Source organism: Carassius gibelio, chromosome B17 (assembly GCF_023724105.1).
Source record: "Carassius gibelio isolate Cgi1373 ecotype wild population from Czech Republic chromosome B17, carGib1.2-hapl.c, whole genome shotgun sequence".
Lineage (NCBI taxonomy): Eukaryota > Metazoa > Chordata > Actinopteri > Cypriniformes > Cyprinidae > Carassius > Carassius gibelio.
This window is the reverse complement of record NC_068412.1, coordinates 12,067,778-12,089,405: the sequence shown is the minus strand read 5'-3', so window position 1 is coordinate 12,089,405 and position 21,628 is coordinate 12,067,778. Positions and strand designations below refer to the sequence as shown.

The window sequence follows — 21,628 nt, the reverse complement described above, 5'->3', positions numbered from 1 at the left end:
CGTGACGCTTCAAGAGTTGAATCTCAATAAAACCTGTTTGAGTTAATAGAGCATATCATTTAGTCTTGCGAAATCACTTAAGCAAAGTCCATTGTGCTTTTATAGTAACAGTTTCTATTTATGGCACAACAATACATTTTTATTGCTTTTGTCTTTGTCTATATGACACTAAATTGCACTTTGCATGTTCTCAGCATGCATCATTTTCTAAAAGGTAATTCCAATTGCATAATTCTGATTTCATTTTGTAAGAAACATTTATTTACTAAAGTAAAGGTCATTGCTTCTGTGGAAGCCAAGCTAAGCCAATCCTACTCTGTACTCTAATGAAGCCAACCTTCTTCTGTAGTCTAGTGAAGGCTGGCCTAGACTAGTGGTAGACCGATATTGTTTTTTTTGACTGCCGATATCTTGGAAAAGGATATATATATATATATATATATATATATATATATATATATATATATATATATATATATATATATATATATATATATATAAAATAAAGTTACTTAAACTTAAGATGACAATGTACTTTTCACAAATAAATAAATATTTAATAAAAATATAATTTAAAACGAAGTAAACACTGTAACCAACAGGGCACTGATTATTCTGGGAAGTTTGTGTGCATTCAAATAAAGTCAGGGTAACACTTGAATAAGTTTGTAAGGTTTGTGAAATTAAATGTTCATTAGCAGATTCAAAGATTTGTTTAAATTCTATAAATGCATATTTACTTAATGCTCATGGCAGATGAGAAAGTATTATAATGTTTGCCTTCCTATTACTAATAATATAAAAGCAATCGTTATAATACTTCTTATGTACATTCTTTTGTTTAACCGTTCTGTCTGATTAATCGACCGGAATTAGACAATACTGTTAATGATAACAGCGTACAAGGAGATTCTCATTGCCGTCAAAATAAAAGATAATAATGCGAATAAAAAATCGGCCAAGCAGAAAACCTTATCAGCTGATGCCGTTATTTGAAAAAAAAAGCCAAATATCGGCCGATATATCGGTTGACAACTAGCCTATACTGTAATCAATAGAAGACTAGTCTGTAGTATAAAGAAGGCGATTTGAGTCTTATAGTCTAGTAAAGCCTGGTCTGGAACTGTAATCCAGTAAACATGATTCAAGTAAAGTCTGGTAAATCCCAGAATAATCTAGTAAATACGAGAACACTCTGTTGTCTGGGTTTACTTACTAAACTCTGTTTCCCCCAGTTTAGTAGGTAGTCTGACATAGACTGTAATCTAGAAAAAAACAGATTATTCAGTAGTCTTATTTCTGTAGTCAAATGTTACAATACCAGCCTTGATTGTAAAAAAAAAAATGCAGTGCTGTAAAACCCAGCCTCATAGTCTATTTAAACCTATATTGTTCTGTAAACTAGTAAAGCCCAGTCTACTCAACAGTCTAGCAAAGTTTAGTATCTGTAGTAGGGCCGTCAAAAAATAAATAAATCACATTTTGAATATTAATTGAATTTAAAATATAAATCCACATTAGAATGGAAAATATTGCATTTCAATTTTAGGTGTGCGACAGGTAGCCTTATCAGTGTAACTGTCCTTGCATTTTAAATTTTTTTTTTTTTGCCTATCCAGTTGAACCCACTGGATGCAGTGTTGTTTAGAAGTCTATAACAAGTCAGTAACAATCTGCAGTGTTTAAAAGCCCAGCTTCATGTAGTCTAGTAAAACCAATATCTTTCTGTAAACTAGTAAAGTCCAGTCTAGGCCTATTCTGTAGACTAGTAAAGTTTAGCCTAGTCTATAGTCTAGAAAAGACCAGTCTAATCTTTATTCTAAGAGAAGTCTGTAACAAGTCAGTAACAATGTGCAGTGTTGTAAAACCCAGCCTCATAGTATGTAGACTAGTAAAACCAATATCGTTCCTTAAACTAGTAAAACCCAGTCTAACTCTAACGCTCTTCAGCTGCATTGCTTCAAAAAAAAGAATGCACGCTTTACTCCAGTAATGTGTTTTTAAATGAGTTGCCGTTTTTCTTTCTGTTTTCTCTCCTCTCATGTCTGAAGCTGGTTTGCTGAGTGGGCTCGTCTAGATGTGCCACGTTGCCACAGCAGCTTGCCCCATGCATCATTTTTAGGCAATTTACACTAAATCGACTGTATTTTGTGTAATCCAGAATTAAAGTGAAGTTTAGTAGCAATTTTCTGATGGCGAATATGTGGGAAGGTGGATAAGGATGAGTTCTGTGGTGTAAACTGAAATATAAAAAACACTACTGCTGTTTTAAGAACGGTGGCATTAACTGCTTTTACCGCACTCTTGGTCCCTCTCTGTTGTGTGTTTGTGAACAAACTGTGTCGCAGGCTGAGCTAATAAACCCTTGTTGTGATCCCAATTGGGCTGGTGTAGCAGACAAGGTGTTCTGGGAGCATTATTGAGTGGATACACCACAGCACAGTTATGGAGCTCAATACAATCTACGCACACACAATATTAAAAGCCTCCAGCACAGTGGCCCTCCTATTCTTCATTCATTTGTGTGCAGCTCTTTAAAAATGCCATATCTGTGTGTAGCTCATTGAAATTCATGCTGTATTGTTTTGATGCTGCATGAGTGTCTACAAACCACATTTAGTATTTCAAGAAGTGAAGATGGATGTCAGTTTGCATTATAGATATTGTTTTACGCAAAGATTGGGGTCAAGCCAGATACCAAGTGAGATACTGGTTTCCTGAGTTTAGTGGTAAAGTAAATGGCGGGAGAGCTGTATTTTGAATTCCTTTAGATTCCTCTTTCTGCAACAGTCAATGACTGGGAAAAGGCTATTCTTGTTTCTGGATGGCAGTGACAACTCAATTATAGTGCCCTGGAATAGCTCTGTGTACATCTAGTGAAGAAATCAGATGACCATTTCAGAAAAACAGACAATCCAATAGAGATTTTTTCTCTCTCTCTCCTTTCACCACTATTGACAAAGCAAGTTGTTTTACTGTTTACATGCTTGACACACCAAGAAGACGTCACTGTTTGACCCTAAGTCAAAGAGTGCATTAAAAAATGCTGGGCAACCCTCCAGATCCGTTCCCTTTCCGCTGCTCAAAAACATCTGTTTGAGGCAAAATTGAGAGGCTTGAGGAAATCAGAAACAGATTGGCTTGTGAAATGAAAAAAATCTGGATTTGGTGTAGCTGACAAGGTAGATATACTAAAACCAACGCTCTCTGTGCTTGATTTCATATGATAAATAAAGTTAGTTATTTAAAAAAATAGCACAACTGCAGCTTTATACAACTAGTCTACATATGCATAGTGACACATACGCAAACAAAAATATGTTCTAAAAGCTTTGAAATGTACTCTTTTATTTTAATTTTTTTGTATTCATGTTGGTTATACATAATTTTTGAAAAACTTTTCTTCAAGAAAATTAGAATTTAATACCTCTAAAAAATAACGTGGTGTAACTGAGTCATGTTTTTTTTTTCATGTTTATACATTTAATTTTTTTTCTCTCGAAAATATATATAATGTCTTTATTTTTATTAGAGTATTTTTTTTTTATTCAAAAATACCATTCAGGTTTTTTTTGAAGTCACATCACATTTTACAATCTGAAGTGACTAGTCATAAAATATATAATAATAAGAGATAAGTTCTAATTTGATTGAGAGATAAAAAAAAAAGAGATGCATTGATTCTGTGTATAAATTGCAATGGTTATGTATTTTTAATAAGTGAATAACCTAAATTGACCAATATACAACGTTGTTTGCATGATGATAAATTGAACTCTCTTTTAGGTTTGAACTGAGACAAATTAGGCACTTGAGAGTTGGAGCACACCCATGCCTCCGTCGCTAGAGTGGACCACACAGGGTGGAGTTTACTGCCTGTCTGGGCTATCAGACTGCTCCATAATAACATGCCACTCTCATGGCTTCCATTCACAAACACTACAGCGGTGTCGGATATCACACGTGAAGAAAACGCGACCCAGAACTGCACCACCCTTCCCAATATTTGTTTGTCTAGCGCGAAAACATCTGGTGCTTCTGTGAATCCTGGATGTTAATCGGCTCCCTTTCCCTGCTGAATTGGATAATTGCGATCCAGGCCTCTTTTGGCCCAAGTTCAAGTGTGTTTAGATTGTTTTTTTTGTCTGGTTTGGGGGGATGAAAGTGCGACATGTAATAATGTGACACCAGACAGGAGCCAAGCACGTGTCCCGCAGACGACGCTCCCATGATTCCTGCTTTGTTCTTCAAAGTGGGCGGCACTGGCATCTGGGTTGAGAGTAGAAGGCATGTGGTGAGAGGAAGTACAAAGTAGATTGTGATGCATCAGAAATATGCTGGTGGCCACAATTGCTTTTGTTTTTGTCAGTTTGGGGTGGTGGGAATGGAGGGGGTGAGTGTGAACCTACTCTAGACATGTCTGAGAACAATGCAGACCGGGTCACGGTTAATCCCACCATGTGCAGTGATCCTGAATCATTATGTTCAGTGATTGAACTGTGGATTTCATCCATCCATCTTAAAAAAATACTGCTTCCACAAAAATATTAAGCAGCACAACTCTTTTCAACATTGATAATAATAATAAATGTTTCTTGAGCACCAAATCAGCAGTGACACTGAAGACCGGAGTAGAAAAATCTGCTTTCTGAATTAAAATTATTCATACAGTTATTTTAAACTGTAATAATTTTCACAGTGTGGTTACTGTTTTTAATGCTAATTCAAATCTGCAAAGGCATTAAGGTAAAAAAAAATCTTGTGTAATGCAGTGTTAGTGTGTTAAATCTTCACATTGGGCCAGGTGTGGCTTAACAGGGGCCAGACGGCCGATTAGGGCCTTGCTTCGGTCAGCTGTTTTGGGCTGATGGCCGGTTGTGGTTGGGCTGTTTCTCGAGTGGTGGTAAGCAGGGCTTAAACACATGTGATTTTGGTGAATATGGCTGAGGTTGTTAAATAATGGTTTCCAGACAAGCAGGAAGACATTATGTTTTCTAAGAATAAAATAAAATACGTTTTTATAAACTTTTCATTCCTGTGTTGTGGATTAAACTTCGAAACCAATGAAACCAAATGGCAAATAGCAAATAAGATATAATCTGACACACTGCTCTTATTTTCAGTGGTTTTTCAAATATTAGTAAGTACTGAAGTAGTTTGAAAAAAGAGAAGGAAAATTAATTTTAAAAAAATGTGCTAAAAAAAAAATCTCATCATTGATGCATCTTTAAGACACTTTATCTATTAAATATTGGAAGTTGGGTTCAATTATGGTCATTATTTTCCTTGTTTGAAGCAATGCTCCACTGGATCAAGGCTTGGTACTGTCAGTTTGACACAGTTTGGCAATAAGAGAAAGTTTTTCCCATTTGGCCCATGGTGTGACTCTTCCCTGGTGTCCCATAAATCAGGGTCACTGCCGCCTGAAAGGGTGATAAGCTCTGAAACCCAGTGCTCTCCCGCCAGTGTGGGGAATATAGAGTGACACCGTCACCCAAGCAATGGCCTGGCACCTTCAGAGATGCTGCTCTCCAGACTGGAGCGGGACAGATGGTGCCTGACGTCATATTGACTTGAAGGTCCCTATTTCACTGTGCTGGGATAGTCATCAAACCTTCGGTTTGTAATGTTTTGGCAGGGTTCAGGGTGTCTGTTATACATTAGTTAACGGAAATAAAGCAAATGAAAGATGGGACACTGTGCGCCAGCGTGAGATAATGATGCCAGGACACCGCTAGTACAAGGAATGTCTCATTTCTCTGGCAGATGCTGTGTCAACTATTATCAACTATCTAGTGCTATCAAAGATGACATTGTGACATGCTTGCACTTTTGGAAACAGAAGAACAAAGAGCGCAATGAAACACAAAGTCCATTTGGGACATATTGAAGTCTTATAATAATAATTTTGCAAAGAGTCTGAAAAATCCCAGTAAATTTTTTAAACTTTCCATGGGAAGTTAAGCTAGGGGATTTTGGAAATATTCAAAGTTGGTATTTATGGGAATAGACGGGAACATAACCTACATCTTGTGTGATAAAAAAAAACTTGCTAGCAGAAAAAATGGTTTAGCTAGCTAGCTAGCACCATGATAGCTGGCATCTTAAATGAGCAAAGAAATTATGTTAGCTAGCTTACATTTAAAATATCTTATTTACTGGCTAGCTATCTGATGAATAAACACATTTTTATTTTGCTAATTAAACTTCAAAACAATAAATCAAACTCTCAGTTGAATCAAATTCTCCATAGTAATATTATCAGAACTTATTTGACTGCTCAAATGCAGTAGTGTGACTTCAATATTCCTGCTGTAGTGGGCGGATTCTAGAAATGATATGTGCATGTGATTGATGAATGTGCATGGTAGAAATTCATCTGATTTTGCATTAAATCTGGTTGTTTTAACCAAAACTGTGCTGCGAGATGTTTTTTCAACTACATTTAATTTCCCTCTTATAGGCTAATTTGCAGTTTTGCAAATTACCTGTTTATTCTCATTTTCCCCATTAATTAATCAATTAATTTTGCAACCCTAGTGAAAATCAAATACAATTTTGTAATTCCAATTTACTGGATCATTTTCCACCTCCCTGACCTCACTACTTGAACAATGTTTAGCACAAGTGTAAATTTCTCAGTGCTCCCACACTGGCTGGTAGAGCTAGCAAATCGAATTTGAACCAATTCACCAAATTGAACTGAACCATCTGAAACAGTCGCTGCATGACTCTAGGAGTACAGAATATGGGTGTAATCATTCCTATGATGCCTTTCTTTTCTTTTTTTTGCAAACTCGCTCAATCTCTGTAAATGACCTCTGTTGTGATCAGCTGATCTCAATGTACTATTATGCTGAGTGACTGTAAAGGTGTTGATATGTAAATCTGAACAAGCATTTGGACATATGAGTGGTCACAAATGTACAACTCTTATACCTTCCACAGACTGTGCAAATTCAGCTATCTTATGAGATTGTTACAAATCCCACTGTTCTGAATGGATCAAATAAAGCTGGGTATGATGTGTGTAGACCCTACGATGATCACAACTAAACCCCTTTAACATTGCATGTCGGACCCGACAAATTACCGGAACATTGCCAGGTCACCTTCTGTGTGAAAGCAAACACGTCCCGGGATTGATTTCAGCATTGAACCCGGGTCAGGGACCTAGTAACTTTGTCGGGTTCAACCCGGGATGAGTGCTGTGTGAACAAAAGCCAGATCTAATGCCGTGTCAAAGTGATGACGTGCGTTATCGAGTGACTCTTTTACCGGCTGTTTTGAAGAAAGATCAATGTTCGCGATGAAAAAAATAGGTGCAAACTGTAATGAAGCAGAGATCAGTTAGTTCCTCACTTTCCGAGATGATGCCAAGATCCTCGCTTGCTTCAGTGAAAGTATAACGTGCCTAACGTTTTCGACTCGTACATTACACGTCATGCCCTGAGGTCACGTGTCGTTACGGGATCTTTACAGGTTGTGTGTGAAAGCACGCACATATCCCGGGTAATCACTGGCAGTGTGAAAGTTCAAAATCTAGCAACCCAGGAACAATTGCCGGAACACTTTACCCGTGTATTTGCCGGAATGGCAGTGTGAAAGGGGCTCTATTAAATCGTAGGGCACGATGCAAGTTTGTGTAGATTAATTTATGTCATCAGTATCCACATACTAGTTTTCCTTTTTTTTTTTTCTCCATGGTATTCAAGCTTGAACACCACGTCACGTTGACACTGCCAGTAAAATTTTGGCAGGCTATCTTTGGTCGCAAGACCATAACAGCAGCTAGTCTCTCTTCATACTGGCTGCAGAAGGTCTGGGAACCTTGGCCACTTCGAATGGCCAAGGCCTGCCCAAGAGGCCATATGATTGACAGGTAAAGCAACCAATCATGTTTCGTTTTGTGCTGCGTCATGCTTGGGGACATGGAAATGTCCCCATAATAACTAAACTCATGGAAATATTTTTAAAGATTCTACAGATTCTTGTACGATGTATACCAGGCTTTTCAGAGGACACTTTTCAGTTTCAGATGAAGTGAGGTATTTCCACAGATCAAGAGCGAGTGTGAGGCAGGTGTGTAATTCATTTCACACTGTCAGAATCCCGAACACAACATCTTGTCTATCCCTGCATGCTTATTTAACACCCAACACTCTCACAGAGGAGTCTGTCAGAATGTGTTCCAACATAGTGAAAATATCGCTCGAAAGCTAAATGTGGTATATGCGTCTCTTTTGGTGTGTCCCTCTTCGTTTCTCTGCTAACGCTGACTGATGAAGTTTGATAGGCACTTAGCCTATTCAGTTCTGTCCTCTGCATTCTTTCAAGGACCCCGTTTAGTGCCTCACTGATTTAAATCAAAACCGATGAAGATTAATGTTGAAAAATACCACCGTGTTGTCATAACAGCACTCCATGAGCTGTGGAAAGAGATTCATGCCTTGAATTTTCCCTTCTGGATTCACTAGAAGGTGTAGCTTAGGAAATGCAAAAGTCAAATCTCCTTCCGAGATGTGCGTTCATTAAAACATGGCCTCAGTTTGTCCAGACTGAGTGCCTCACTTATAGATAAAGGCCAGTAAAATGAGATTAAGTGAAGGAGTAGAGGGTCCGTAGAGATGAAGATAAATGGAGGCTGATAGCGGTTTCAGATGACAGAGAGCTACTCGATCATTCTGTCAGATTTTACTGCACATCTCTAATGCAGCCTTTTCTGCACATAAAAAGGAAACAAATGGTTTTGTGTGGCAATAGAAGAGCTTTGTTCTGTTATGGACAGGAAATTGACAGTTTTGTGTTGAATTGTTCCATAAAAATGGAGGATTCATTGGAAAACATCATCAGGAATTCATTATTTAATGTGAAATAGGCCTATATTTAATAGCACAGCTACTAAATGACCATGTTATTGTCATCTGATGCCATCATTTTACCACCAAAGTTATTTTTCTGGAAACTTGTAGATTTAGTTTTTCGGTATTCTTTGAGTAGAATGTTTTAAAAACAGCATTTATATGAAACATAATGTACCTTATTAACATTATTATGTCTTAACTGTCACTTTTGTTTTTTTGAATGTGATTTGTATCAAGCTCTTAGAGTTTGCAGCATTCTAACATCAGACTCTTATTATATCTCTTAAGTTTTGTAGCGGAGCATTACAGTATTGTAAAGAGACAGGCGGTGGTTACTGAAGTGGTAGTAGTTTCACAAAACTATGGTTAGCTAATGTGGTGTTAATGTAAATTTCTTTCTATTTTTATGAAATCATTTGGTTTATTAATAACTGTACTGTTTTCTTAGTAAACCCTTATTTTGCTTTGTCAGGCGTCTTGGTTTTGGTGGTTCACGGTCGGGCTAACAGTAAAAGCATTGTCAGTCTACCTACCGCTCTGAAACCGAACGCTCCGCTAAATTTAAACACGGCCAGCCGTCAGACGAGCATCTAGAAAGCTTTCCTATGACAATAAATATTACACAGCGTTTTTAATAAAAGCAGGATTTACATTCTTCTATTTTGGGAGCAGCGGAGGTTCCTGTGAACAGGGCCCAAAGGCAGAGGATGTTGAGGCCAGTGTTTCATTCGGGTTATCTGGAGGTCTGAGGTATTATAAGCAGCGTGGAGGTACTGGGAGGTGATTGGAGGATGTGTGATTGGTTGACCGCATCTGAACTGGGCTGCTTCTGTAGAGAAACTACTATGTTGAGACACTACTTCCCTTTTCAATGCCTGATGCACATTTTTGATTTGGTATCATATTTTTTTTTAGGTTTCACCCTGCTGTGGTACTGAATGGTATGCTGTCAGGGCTGCATGATTTACGAACAATTAAATCATAATTGTTTGTTTTTGCAATTTTATTGTGCAAAAATGTGTGTGTTTGTTAATTAAAAAACAGGTTTTGCTGAACTTGTTTGTAGGGCTGCATAATTTGGTCTAAATATTTTTGTGATTATATGACTATAAAAAAAAAGGTAGCATTAAAAGTTAAGAAATGTGATTCATTTCCATGAATCGGTTTCAGTTGACCAAATTTACTGATTTCTTATTTAAAGATTACACGAAGGCAAGATTTTATTTATTTATTTTACAGTTATTTAAGTTTTCTTATATTAGGAACATATAAATACAATCAATATAATTTTATATTCAACATTTTTTGGCATGTTTCGAATATGTTTTGTTCTCTTTAACCCTTTCAAGCCATTTGAGAGCAGATATACATAGATATTGTCAAAAGGCTGAAAAATAACAAAATGTAGCCTTTTACTCAAAGAAATAATAAAATGTTATATTGTGAAATGAGTAATGAAGAGTTATCCATTTTATTGAAGCAAGCATGTCTTTCATATGTAATCAACAATTACGTTATAACTGTAACAAATCCAAATAAATGTGGTTACATCATATATATTAATCAAATCAAGAGCTTTTGAATCACAATTGAATTGAACCATTAAACTGTGTACAATAACAACACTCAGATTTATCCTTTAAAGTCTGTTATTTTCTTGCTTATGCTTCGTACTCTTCTGGAATGCTGTATTGCTGTGTGCGTGTGTGTGTGTTGCGTCCTGCGATGCGGTGCTCCTGCAGAGGTTTGTTTTGTGAATATGCACAGATTCAGCTGTGCAGTCCTGCCTGCAGACTTCCGCTGCTCCTGCAGTGCAGAGATTGTTTTGGAGTATTTTTAGGAGCTTGCTTTTGAATAATGAATCACCTGCAGACTGAAGACAGCAGGGTCTGGCCCCATGAACACACACACACACACACACACACACACACACACTTGGGTCAGTGTAAGTGTGAGATTCATATTTGAATGTAACATAAAGATAATTAAGGGTCTTTGATAAATGTGTGTGGTGCAGTAGGACTATTGTTAATGTGGATCTGTATTAATGTCCTAAAGGCTTTGGGATGCACATATTATATCTCTCCGTTTCTTTCTGTTTCTGTGTTTAGGCCCTCGATGTGGACCGCAGTGTCCTTTACAAGATGAAGAAGTCCGTTAAGGCCATTTACACCTCCGGTCTGGGTAAGTGATCTCAGCCTCTTCACTGCCTCGTCTCTCTGTCATTCATCATCTGGCCGCTGTCTGATTGGATTACAGTCAGGAAATCTCTGGAGCACATCTGCACATCCATCTGATACGAGGAATGTACTCGGCTTTATCTATAGGTGACACTTTTGATACATGATAGGTTGTTGATCATGCTGAAAAACAGAGTTTGTCCTTTGGAATGGAACTGACAGTAGGTAGTTTGTTTGATTTCCCTTTTTAGAGATGCTCTGCCTCTCTATGGGTTTTCAAGTGCTTAGTGAAATTTGAAGAGAGTCCTGATACAATGTACTGACTAGGGATTAGGCAGAGGGATGGTCAACTAGACGTCCAGCAAGTGATATTTTTTTTAATTGAGTTTGTTTGCACAAGCACAGTATAAATAAAAAATAAGAAACAAGTTGATATTAAAAACAGTTTGCTCTTAATGTTTTATGCGTTTAAAACTTAAATTAAAATAATTAAATTAAAATAATAAAAAAGTATTTTAATACAAAAATTATATTTCATATTATAAATATTGAATATTTGAAATAATTAATTTAAAAAAATTCCATAGTGACTGTGCTTTGCTGCAAAAAAAAAAAAAAAAAAAAAACTACTTATACCTACTTGGTCTTAATATTTTAATACTAAAACTGTATTATTTTGATATTAAGGATTCTAAACAAATATTACACGTTTATTATTAAACATAAATATTTAATATAAAAATAACTTTACATTTGACATTTTCTAAACTTATTAAAGAAGGCTATTTTTTTCCATGTTTTCATGGCTGTATTGTAACCGTCACATGGTGCTCATTTCCTGTTTATTAAATTGAAGGAATTTAGATCAGTGGAAGTTGTGACAGTAGCTCCACCCACACTACAAACACATTGGACTGAATTCCTGCTCCTCATCTATATAAAACTCAACTTAAAGATGCTGTATGTACGTTTTTGACTCTACTAAAGTATAAAAAAACATAATATGCTTGCAGATATTTAAGAAACAAAGTTTACATCTTTGTTTATCTGAAAAAACAATACTACAGTCAGTTATTCTCCTTTGAAAATGTGTGTTCGGGGCCAGAATGTCGGAAAGTCTTGTTTGTGAGACCCGCCCACTGCCAGTTTACCCGATTGTATTTCAGCATCTGGGGTTGCAAGTTGGTGGAAAACAAAATGGAATTCATTTCATTTCATTCATCGTCAAGTGCGCTTGTTCCTGTTGGTCTTGTCAATCTGTCAACCTGTGTGTGCGTCAAGTCTGAGGAGGACAGGCCGGGTGAAGAAAACACTCTCCAATATTTTGAATTTGGACTACAATATCTAGTTCAACCACTTCAGAATCAGAATCAGAATCAGAATGAGCTTTATTGCCAGGTATGTTTACACATACGAGGAATTTGTTTTCGTGACAGAAGCTCCGCAGTACAACAGAATGACAGAGACAGAACATAAAACACATAATAAAAGAATAAAAAATACAAATATGTAGACAGTGAATGACAATATACAAATGACAATTGTAGGCAGGTATATTACAAAGTGAAGTTATGTACATATATATTGTGTGCAAAATGTAAGTGTATACTAAGTATGTGTGTTAGATAAATAAAGTGTGTGTGTATATAAATATAAAGTGTAGTGTAGTGTATAAAGTGTATAAATATAAAGTGATTGACTTGGTGTCAATCCTACAAACAGCACCTTTAAAAGGCAACTTAAAGGAACACTACACTTTTTTTTAAATAGGCTCATTTTCCAACTACCCTGGGTTTAAACAGTTGAGTTCTACCATTTTCGAATCCATTCAGCAGATTACTTTTAGCTTAGTTTAGCATAGATCATTGAATATGATTAGACCATTAGCATGTCGCTCATAAATGACCAAAGAGTTTTTATATTTTTCCTATTTAAAACGAAACTCTTCTTTAGTTAATCCATATACTAAGACCGACGGAAAGGTTCTGGCAAGGAACTTTACTGCCATACCATGGGTTATCGAAACTTCATTTTCCATTGGTTGATTTTTGGATTTAAAATATTTTTACTGTGGGCGGGGCTATTTTTACATCATGCAAAACAAATCTTAATTGGTTAGTCCAAAACTCGGGAACCCAAAATACACATGCGGCTTTACTCAGAAGCATCTGTTTAGGATCCAGCGTTAACAGGCTGTTATCTTCACGCTTAACTTCCGTAGAAGGCGACTTCCATTAGTTGCGCTTTTCCCAGGATATATGTAGTGTTTTACAGTGTTTCCGAGTGATGCTCGATTGAATGGCTTCAGTTATTAGCGTGTACTGAAGGGCAGTTCTTTGTACCCGCTGCCGGGTTGATGTTGAGCCTCTCCATTGTGCCGCCTGTCTCTGCCTATGACAACACGGCTCATTCACACGCTGAGTTTGTTTCGACTGCACAAGAAGGCCCAGACATGCGAGCTCTGCTGATCGACACTTTTCCAGGAACACTGCTGGCTCTGTTACGGTGGGACAGCTGTCTCCCACACCCCAGGGGACAGCTGTGCCAGGACGCACCCTTCATGTCTAACCGTCACCCATTCGTGCTGATGGGATTCCCAGAGCCATAGCTCCATTATTTTTTCCTGTTTGCGGGTATCGGTGCTTTTGTGTCAATTCACTCCAGCAGGATCTGTTAGACTCATTTGATTATGCAAATTCAAATTCCATGAACTCTCATTGAAAATCATTTGCAAACCTGATCCTTATTTGCATTTTACTGATATAAACACACCTGACTTGTATTAGATATCCATACAGTGTTTCAATATCAGATTAAATGAAGGCTCCTATTTTGCCAATTTATACTATTTTGTCTTATAAATAAAAAACACTAAAAACTAAAATCAGTTTAGTTTAAATTTAAACATCAATATATATATATATATATAAATGAAACCAAAATAAAAAAATAATTGGTTTTAAGTGCTACAAGTAAAATTAGGATTCAAAACATTGAAATCAGTGTTTTTTAAATGTTTAAAAACATGGAAATGTGCATTAATTATGAAGTATACAACAACATTAGAAAATGACCAATTAAAAAATGTCTTATAAAATTGGTCAAAAGTAGTTATTCATTAAGGAAGCATTGTTACATAAGCCTTCATAGGAACATCATGTTGCTCTGCAGAGATAAATCAGGGAATCTCTGCTTACAGGCTGGTGACTCTGGGCGAGTTTGATTAATTTCTCTGTTCTTTACACATTATGTTATCAGTGAGGAACAGGACATCTGCTCTTAGCTGGCTTTAGAGAGGCCGGACAGCCCAGGATGTATGTAAATCTCTCAGAGATTGCAAGAGACAAATCTCCTGATCAGAGCGATCTGAACTACTGGGTCATGTGCAGAGCTTCAGAAATAGGTGGAGAGAGCAGTGAAGGTCTGCTGAGAATTTGAACACCCCTGAATTTAAAATTTCTTATCATTATCTCAGCAGATGTTGCGAAGAGCTCAGGACGACAAAAGTGTTAATTTGCCAGTTGTGCCAAAAAAAAAAAAAAAAAAAACATCCTAAAGAAGCACATTATTTAGTATATATATTTAGTGTCTCCATATGCCATCTCATCTGTTAAATAAGCTGCCATTGTGTCTTGAGTAAGGCGAAGGAGATCAGCTCTCACTCCTGACACGTCAGAGCATTCTCTCTTCAGCCCAAGAAACAGGCACTTCTGTTTTACAGTCCTGGATTATTTATGCATGATGATCAGTGTCTACTGCTGACATCGATCTGCAAGCTGTCTAGAGAGGATGGGAGAAAGTGAAGGAGGATGAGATGCTGATGGAACCGGAGCATCTTTCCTGTGTCTGTTTGGAGCCTGAGGCCTACTGGAGGCTTTTGCCAATAATGAAACCTTGAGCTGGCATCAGGTGTCTGAGTGTTTCACAGACATGTCTAGTAGACATGTCTAGTAGACCTCAGTCCCCACATATAGAATGGTTTGAAGTGGAGGCTAAATCTTGTAAATCAGCATCACTGGTGGACGGTGCAGAATACAATGAAGTCACCATTCTCCCCATCACAGTTTTCCTCAAGTCCAGTTGTAATTTCCACTCTCTAAATATTTAATCCCTTTAGACAAGCATTTAAACTCACAGACTTTTCCTTGGAAACCCCCATATGTAATAATCATCTTTTCCCAGCAGCCAAACTAGATGCTACTTTCAAGTAATGGATGGACTTGAGCATAGTTCAAAATAGGGACATTTTTAATAAATACTATTTTTGCTAATTACAATGATCTGATGACAAATTACTTTAGCCGCGTTTCCACCGCAGGAACTTTACCCAGGAACTAGGGACTTGGTCCGGTACTTGGTGTGTTTCCACCGCAGGAACCAGGACCTAAATAAAAGTTCCGGGTAAAAAAATGCCCCCCAGAAAGTCCCTGCTGGCGAGGTGGTACTTTTTCAAAGTTCCGGAACTTTCGGCGGCGGGACTTTGGCGCTAAACATTCTGATTGGTTGAGTTCACGCAGCATTGGTTGAGTTCAACCACCATTTATTCGGATCAACATTTTCCAAATATTACTGTTATTGTGTCATGAAATGTAATTTTAAAAGTATTTCAGGCGAGAATGTAGTTGTTTGAAACTCAAATCTGTTGTTTATTTATAAAGACAGCGCCTATTTAAAAATGTGTTTCGCCGATCTCATAGACGGTGAGCTCCACTCGATCAGCGGGAGCTCAGTCCTCATGTATCCGCAGAGAGCAGCCTCTCCTGGGATAGACCTTCTGATATGTGCCGCTGGCTCTGATGTGTCTTTAGTGGTTAAACGTAAAATATAATTCAGCTGCGGGGTAAATCTAACAGGTTTTCTTTGGTCTGTATTCAATTTATCTATATGTAAAAATGAAAATAAAAAGGCAAGTCTATATAATATTTCTTTCATTGTAATGGCTGTATATAACGTTACACTTATCCCTGAACTAAGTACATTTCTGCAGCTGTTATTATGTTTAAATGAAAATGAAAGGAGGCAATGGTATTTTATATCCTATTTGGTTTTATTGTAAATATACTGAGGGGAAAATTGAAGTAGCCAAAGCGATCTGAGTTCACGCAGCATTGGTTGAGTTCAACCACCATTCATTCGGATAATTTTCAAATATTACTGTTATTGTGTCATGAAATGTTATTTAAAAGTATTTCAGGCGAGAATGTAGTTGTTTCAAACTCAAATCTATGGTTTATTTATAAAGACAGCGCCTATTTAAAAATGTGTTTCGCCGATCTCTGCGACGGTGAGCTCCACTCGATCAGCGGGAGCTCAGTCCTCATGTATCCGCAGAGAGCAGCCTCTCCTGGGATAGACCTTCTGATATGTGCCGCTGGCTCTGATGTGTCTTTAGTGGTTAAACATAACATATAATTCAGCTGCGGGGTAAATCTAACAGGTTTTCTTTGGTCTGTATTCAATTTATCTATATGTTAAAATGAAAATAAAAAAGGCAAATTTATATAATATTTCGTTTCATTGTAATGGCTGCATATACACATTTCCCTGAACTAAGTACATTCCTGCAGTAGTTATTATGCTTAAATGAAAAAGAAAGGAGGCAGTGGTATTTGATATCATATTTCGTTCTATTGTAAATATACAGTAAGGAAAATTGCAGTAGCCATGACGAGCAGACTGAAGTTATCAAGTACGCTGCTGTTTATACATTTACCGGACTTGCGTCGTAGCGGACTTCACACTCCCGAGACGAATGCACAAAGTCTGAACCAACTACCTAGGATGCACGTCCAAAATTAGCGTTTTTTTTTTATTTTTTATCAGCGGTACTTTGTATTGAGAAACGCGCGCGGACCTACGTCACCAGTCTATTTGCCTAATCTACCCGGTACTTTACACTGCGGTGGAAACGCAGAAAGCAACAGGTCTGGGGGGAAAAAAGTTCCTGGGAAAAAAAGTTCCTGGTACAAATGTTCCGGGTAATTTCGGTGGAAACGCGGCATTTGTTTGGAGTTACAGGTGACGATATTCACAAAACTAAAGATTAAGAAATTGCGCAAATTGAAATTGCAACTTACACCCAATGGAAACACGTAAATTTCGCGAAAACTCCCATATATCGAAAAAGTTTCTACACTCGCATAAGGTGGTCTTTCAGGAAATTTGTAAAAAGAATATTCCGCAAAAATGCAATGGAATTTTTTTTTGTTTTGTTTTTCGCAATTACAGGTCATCTGGTATATGTAAAACTCACATGATAATTCTTTAACTATAACTAAAACCTTCAAGAAACGCCTCATACGTGGCCACCATTAATGCTTGGATAACCCCTTAGTTTCAGAAGCATCCCAGATGCGGCCCTCTGTGCTGCTTCACTAAAGATGCACGACTATGTTTCCTATGATTAAAAATTATGGCTAGTGCGATGGCTTCGATGCATGTTAATCTACCAACCCCTGTTGCCATGACTTATCGTAAGAGGAAATAATTACATTTTAGTCACATAAGATCAGTTAATGGAAACGCTATCATTTTACAATTTTTTTTCTCCAACATCTATAAAATATCGCAAAAGGTTTGTTCAAATCTTTAATGGAAATGCAGACTCTAGCTGCCTCTGAAAGCACATACGTTCTTAGTAGGCACTACATTTGGTGAAGAACTTTATTTTCTGACAGTTAAAAGTCTGTTTTATATTGTATGAATGTGTAGTATAAATAATATGCAGATTAACAACGTCTGCCATTTTGGCATGTGATTTATGGCGTTGAATTGCATTCATAACTCCTCTCCTATGACCTCATGGGATACTTAAGTGTCTGTGGATGTGCACTTCAAAATCTCATCCTAAATAGGTCATCCAGGTACTTTTTATGTCTATGAATACAATGAATTTGGACATTGTGTCACATATTGTTTATGCTTACAATATAGTAGAGAATTACTAGACGTTCATTCCAGAATGAATCAGAGTTTTTGAACGAATCAGTTGTGATTCAAATGACTCATTTATAAAGAAAGTCTGCTTATCACAACCTCCTAGCATAACAATATAACCTGAAAATCTCCTGACAGTTTGTCTGGGGCACACAAACACAGATAAGCCGAGTGAGATGGCAAAAAATGCTAGTGCTGTTGAACACTCTTGGAATGTCCAATCAAATATGAGTCTTGAAACCATCTTTATTATTGTATTGCATTAATTCTGTTTATTTAGCATTAAAACGTGTCGACCTGGTTCTATATAAACTCCAGGAGTAGATTGTGACATATAAGGGGGATTTTTCAAACCCTATAAACCAGGTACATTGTACACAGGTGTTTAAATGACTCAAGCATTACTCACATGGACCAACCCCTCCTCCACTACAAACTTATCTGAGTTCACAAACATCTGAAACCACATCATAAGCTCAGCAAGTCGGTAGCCAAAAAAAAAAAAAAAAAAAAAAGATTTAAAAGGAACACCGTATACTATATGTGTAATAGTGCGTTTCAAATGCTTAAAGATTGTGTCTTTGCCCTAACTGGTGGATTTTTTTGAAGGTGACCGTTAGACAGGCTAATGAAGCAGTCATTCAGACGGCCACAGCATGGAAAGCCTGCTAGGGTTGAGTTACAGTGAGGAAGGACACAGCGAGGAACTAGAGTTTTGCCGTTGCAGATGAGTGGAAGATGTGTAGAGCTCATATGTCGCTTTAAAAACAATAGGCTGATCCAAATGCGCAGTCAGCCAATGCAGCAGAAAACAATACGGCATGTTTAAAGGCCAAACACAGCCGGTGTAGAGTCTGTACACACACCGCCTGGCTGGGAGATTTACTGTCATAACATCAGCTGGAAACCAGCCTGCATGTGAAGAGCCCTACCGTGAATGTCAATGTGAATGCTATTAATTGTGTGTTTAGCTAGTTGTTTAAATAAATTCTGAAGTAGTAAATGAAAAACAAATAAATACAGTCAATTCACATCTATAAAAATTGTAAATAAAAGTTTCCTAGTCCAGTAAATTCTTCAGTTAAAAATAGACAGGAAGGCATTATCAATGTTATCAATCAGTTTTGGTTCCCCAAAGAACCTTACAGTGCAGTTCTTAAAAGAACCATTTTTGTGTGTGTCTGTGTGTGTGTGTGTGTGTGTGTGTAGTATATTTTAATAATTTAAAGAACCTTTTTCCACTGTAAAGCACCTTTTGTGGAATGAAAATGTACCATGTGCCAATAAAGAATTTTTTTTAAGTCTGCATGAAATCAACATGAACTTTATTTACTTCACTAGCGCACATTGTTAGTCTTGATGTAAACAATTAATCAGTGCAAGTTAATCCGCTGAATTTTTTGTTTTGTTTTTGTAATCTTTAATCAAAATCTGAAAATGTACTTCCCTCTGGAACGGAATTCCTTTTTTGATGACATCAGTTTGATGGCTTTGGCAGAATATCCTTAAACGCACTCTCCAACCGTTAGATTGAGAAGCTCAAAAATAAAACCATGCCCTCTGTTGAATATACTGTTTCAGTTGGAAATACGTCACTAGACTGAAATAAAGTCGACAGCAACTTCCGGTTCACGCAAACTTTGAGTGAAAGTCTGCAAGCCTGTAATAAAATGCGATGAGTCATGGTGATGCAGCAGGTGGTTTGAAGGAAAGGGTCTTCACAGCTCATAATCAGACTCTCTCCCACTGTTCTCCTTCCTCCTGCTGTCAGAGAGTGTGTCTGTAAATGTTACAGTAGGCTGGAGAGAGAAAGGTGTATGTTTCAGGTTTTTAGTTTTAGAGCCTGTCATAACTCGATCAAACAATGAATCTATCCAATATCTTGAATTTACAAATAATATTAAATGTATTAAGCAAATGCTGTCATCCATAGTGATTGGAAGGAGCTTTGAATGTTGTTGCCAAGGGGTGTGACTGAGTACTCTACCAAGTAGTTGGTAAAATATATTTTTTTCCCATTAACTTAATGCCTGTAGACAGCAAATCATATTGGTGAAGGAAAAGCACTTTTACAGTAATTCAATGGAAATCCTTCTGGTAAGTGAAGGTTAATTCTTATTTAGAGTATTAATTCAGTCTGTCCCGCACTATTGATGCATCTACTCGGGCATAATTTTTAAGTGTATTATCAACTTGAATGCCATTGCAAACATTATACGGCTTTTTAAGACTGCTGTTTTTCACCCATTTTGAAATCAGTATAATTTGTGGAGAGATGAAAAAACAAAACTAGATATTGCAACAATAATAGACACCAGCTTTGACAAGGGTTTGCATGAATGGGCTTAAGAGAGACATTATAAAAAAATGGGATGATGAATTCCTTTTTATTTATTTTCCAAATTCCATTTTTAATTTTTTTATGTTTCTGGATTCCATTTTTTTTTTTTAATTTTTTGTAGACTCTGTTTTAATGGTTAAATTAATGGTTTCAACGATATTACATTTGTAAAGCCCTATGAAATGTTTTCCTTTTTTTTTAACCAAATTCCATTAATTTCCATAAATTTTCTGGATTCCATTTTATTGGTTTTATTAAATATTAATCATCAAAAATCATCTCTAATTAATTTAAAACAAGTTATTTAAAAAACATTACTACTGTGTTGTGTATTTAAAAAAAATAACTGTTAAATGAAGTTTCGTAAAAAAAAAATTCTGGTAAATATTCCTTTAAAAATAATATTTAAAAAATAATTTGATTAGTAGTAGTACTACCATTACATTAAGTGATATTTCTGTCACAGTTTCTTCAAGTTAAACCAAACTTTTATTTTGATGGGTTGATGTGAAGACTTTTAGGTTTCTGATTGTATATGGTATAGTTTTACTCAAGAAATGATAAGATGTTCATATATTGAGGCAGCAGAGGCTGAAAACACCTCAAGTGTTGCACACACTTCAGTATGTGTATAGTAAATGAAGCCGCGCATCTCCGTCACTCATTCACACAGAGCACACAACAACTTGCTAGTTTCAATGTTAAAAAATCCTGAGATACAGAGAGATATTACAGAGATAAAACTAATAGAAGTTTGGACTCCTTGAGTTAGAGTTAGCAATTTTACTGATGCATATACTGCACATTTGTGCTCTCATTTGTAATTGAAGCAGGTGCAGCCATTCATCAACTGAACAGGCAAAGGGCATACAAGAAAAACTGGTGCCCTATCCTGCTTTCCCAGTCAGGTATAAGGAACGGTGCTTTCATTCGAATGGAATTTCCACGGCGTACGGCCATCGCATATCCATTATCCTTATTGTCCTGTATCTAATTACCGTGCCTGTTGTTGTGACCTGGGCAGCACTCCAAGTCTCCTCAAGCACACGAGTGCTCAGATCTGCTGGAGTGCATTTCCAGGTCTTCCTTTTGTTTTGCTCAGTCTTGTCGCCACATGGCCCCAGTTCTGGACTGGCTTTAGAACGAAAGCGCACCATCTCACTTCCTTTCCCATTGTGTACGTCCTATTGAGAGACAATAGGTCACCTAAAGAGAAAGCTCTCAAGGAGACTTTCACAAGCTACACTGAATTATTCATAATAGGTGATCGACTATATAGTGAAATTGTATGTCTATTCTTGGCAATG

General features: G+C 36.9%; 1 protein-coding gene across 1 annotated transcript in view; it reads left to right on the top strand.

Moving 5' to 3' along the window:
- LOC127976587 (arf-GAP with SH3 domain, ANK repeat and PH domain-containing protein 2) overlaps window positions 1–21,628 on the top strand; it is a 70,717-nt gene that overhangs the window by 6,120 nt on the left and 42,969 nt on the right. Inside the window, exon 2 of the mRNA XM_052581123.1 lies at window positions 10,976–11,048. Within this exon, the coding sequence (XP_052437083.1) occupies window positions 10,976–11,048 (73 nt within the window). The remainder of the gene's footprint in view (window positions 1–10,975; window positions 11,049–21,628) is intronic.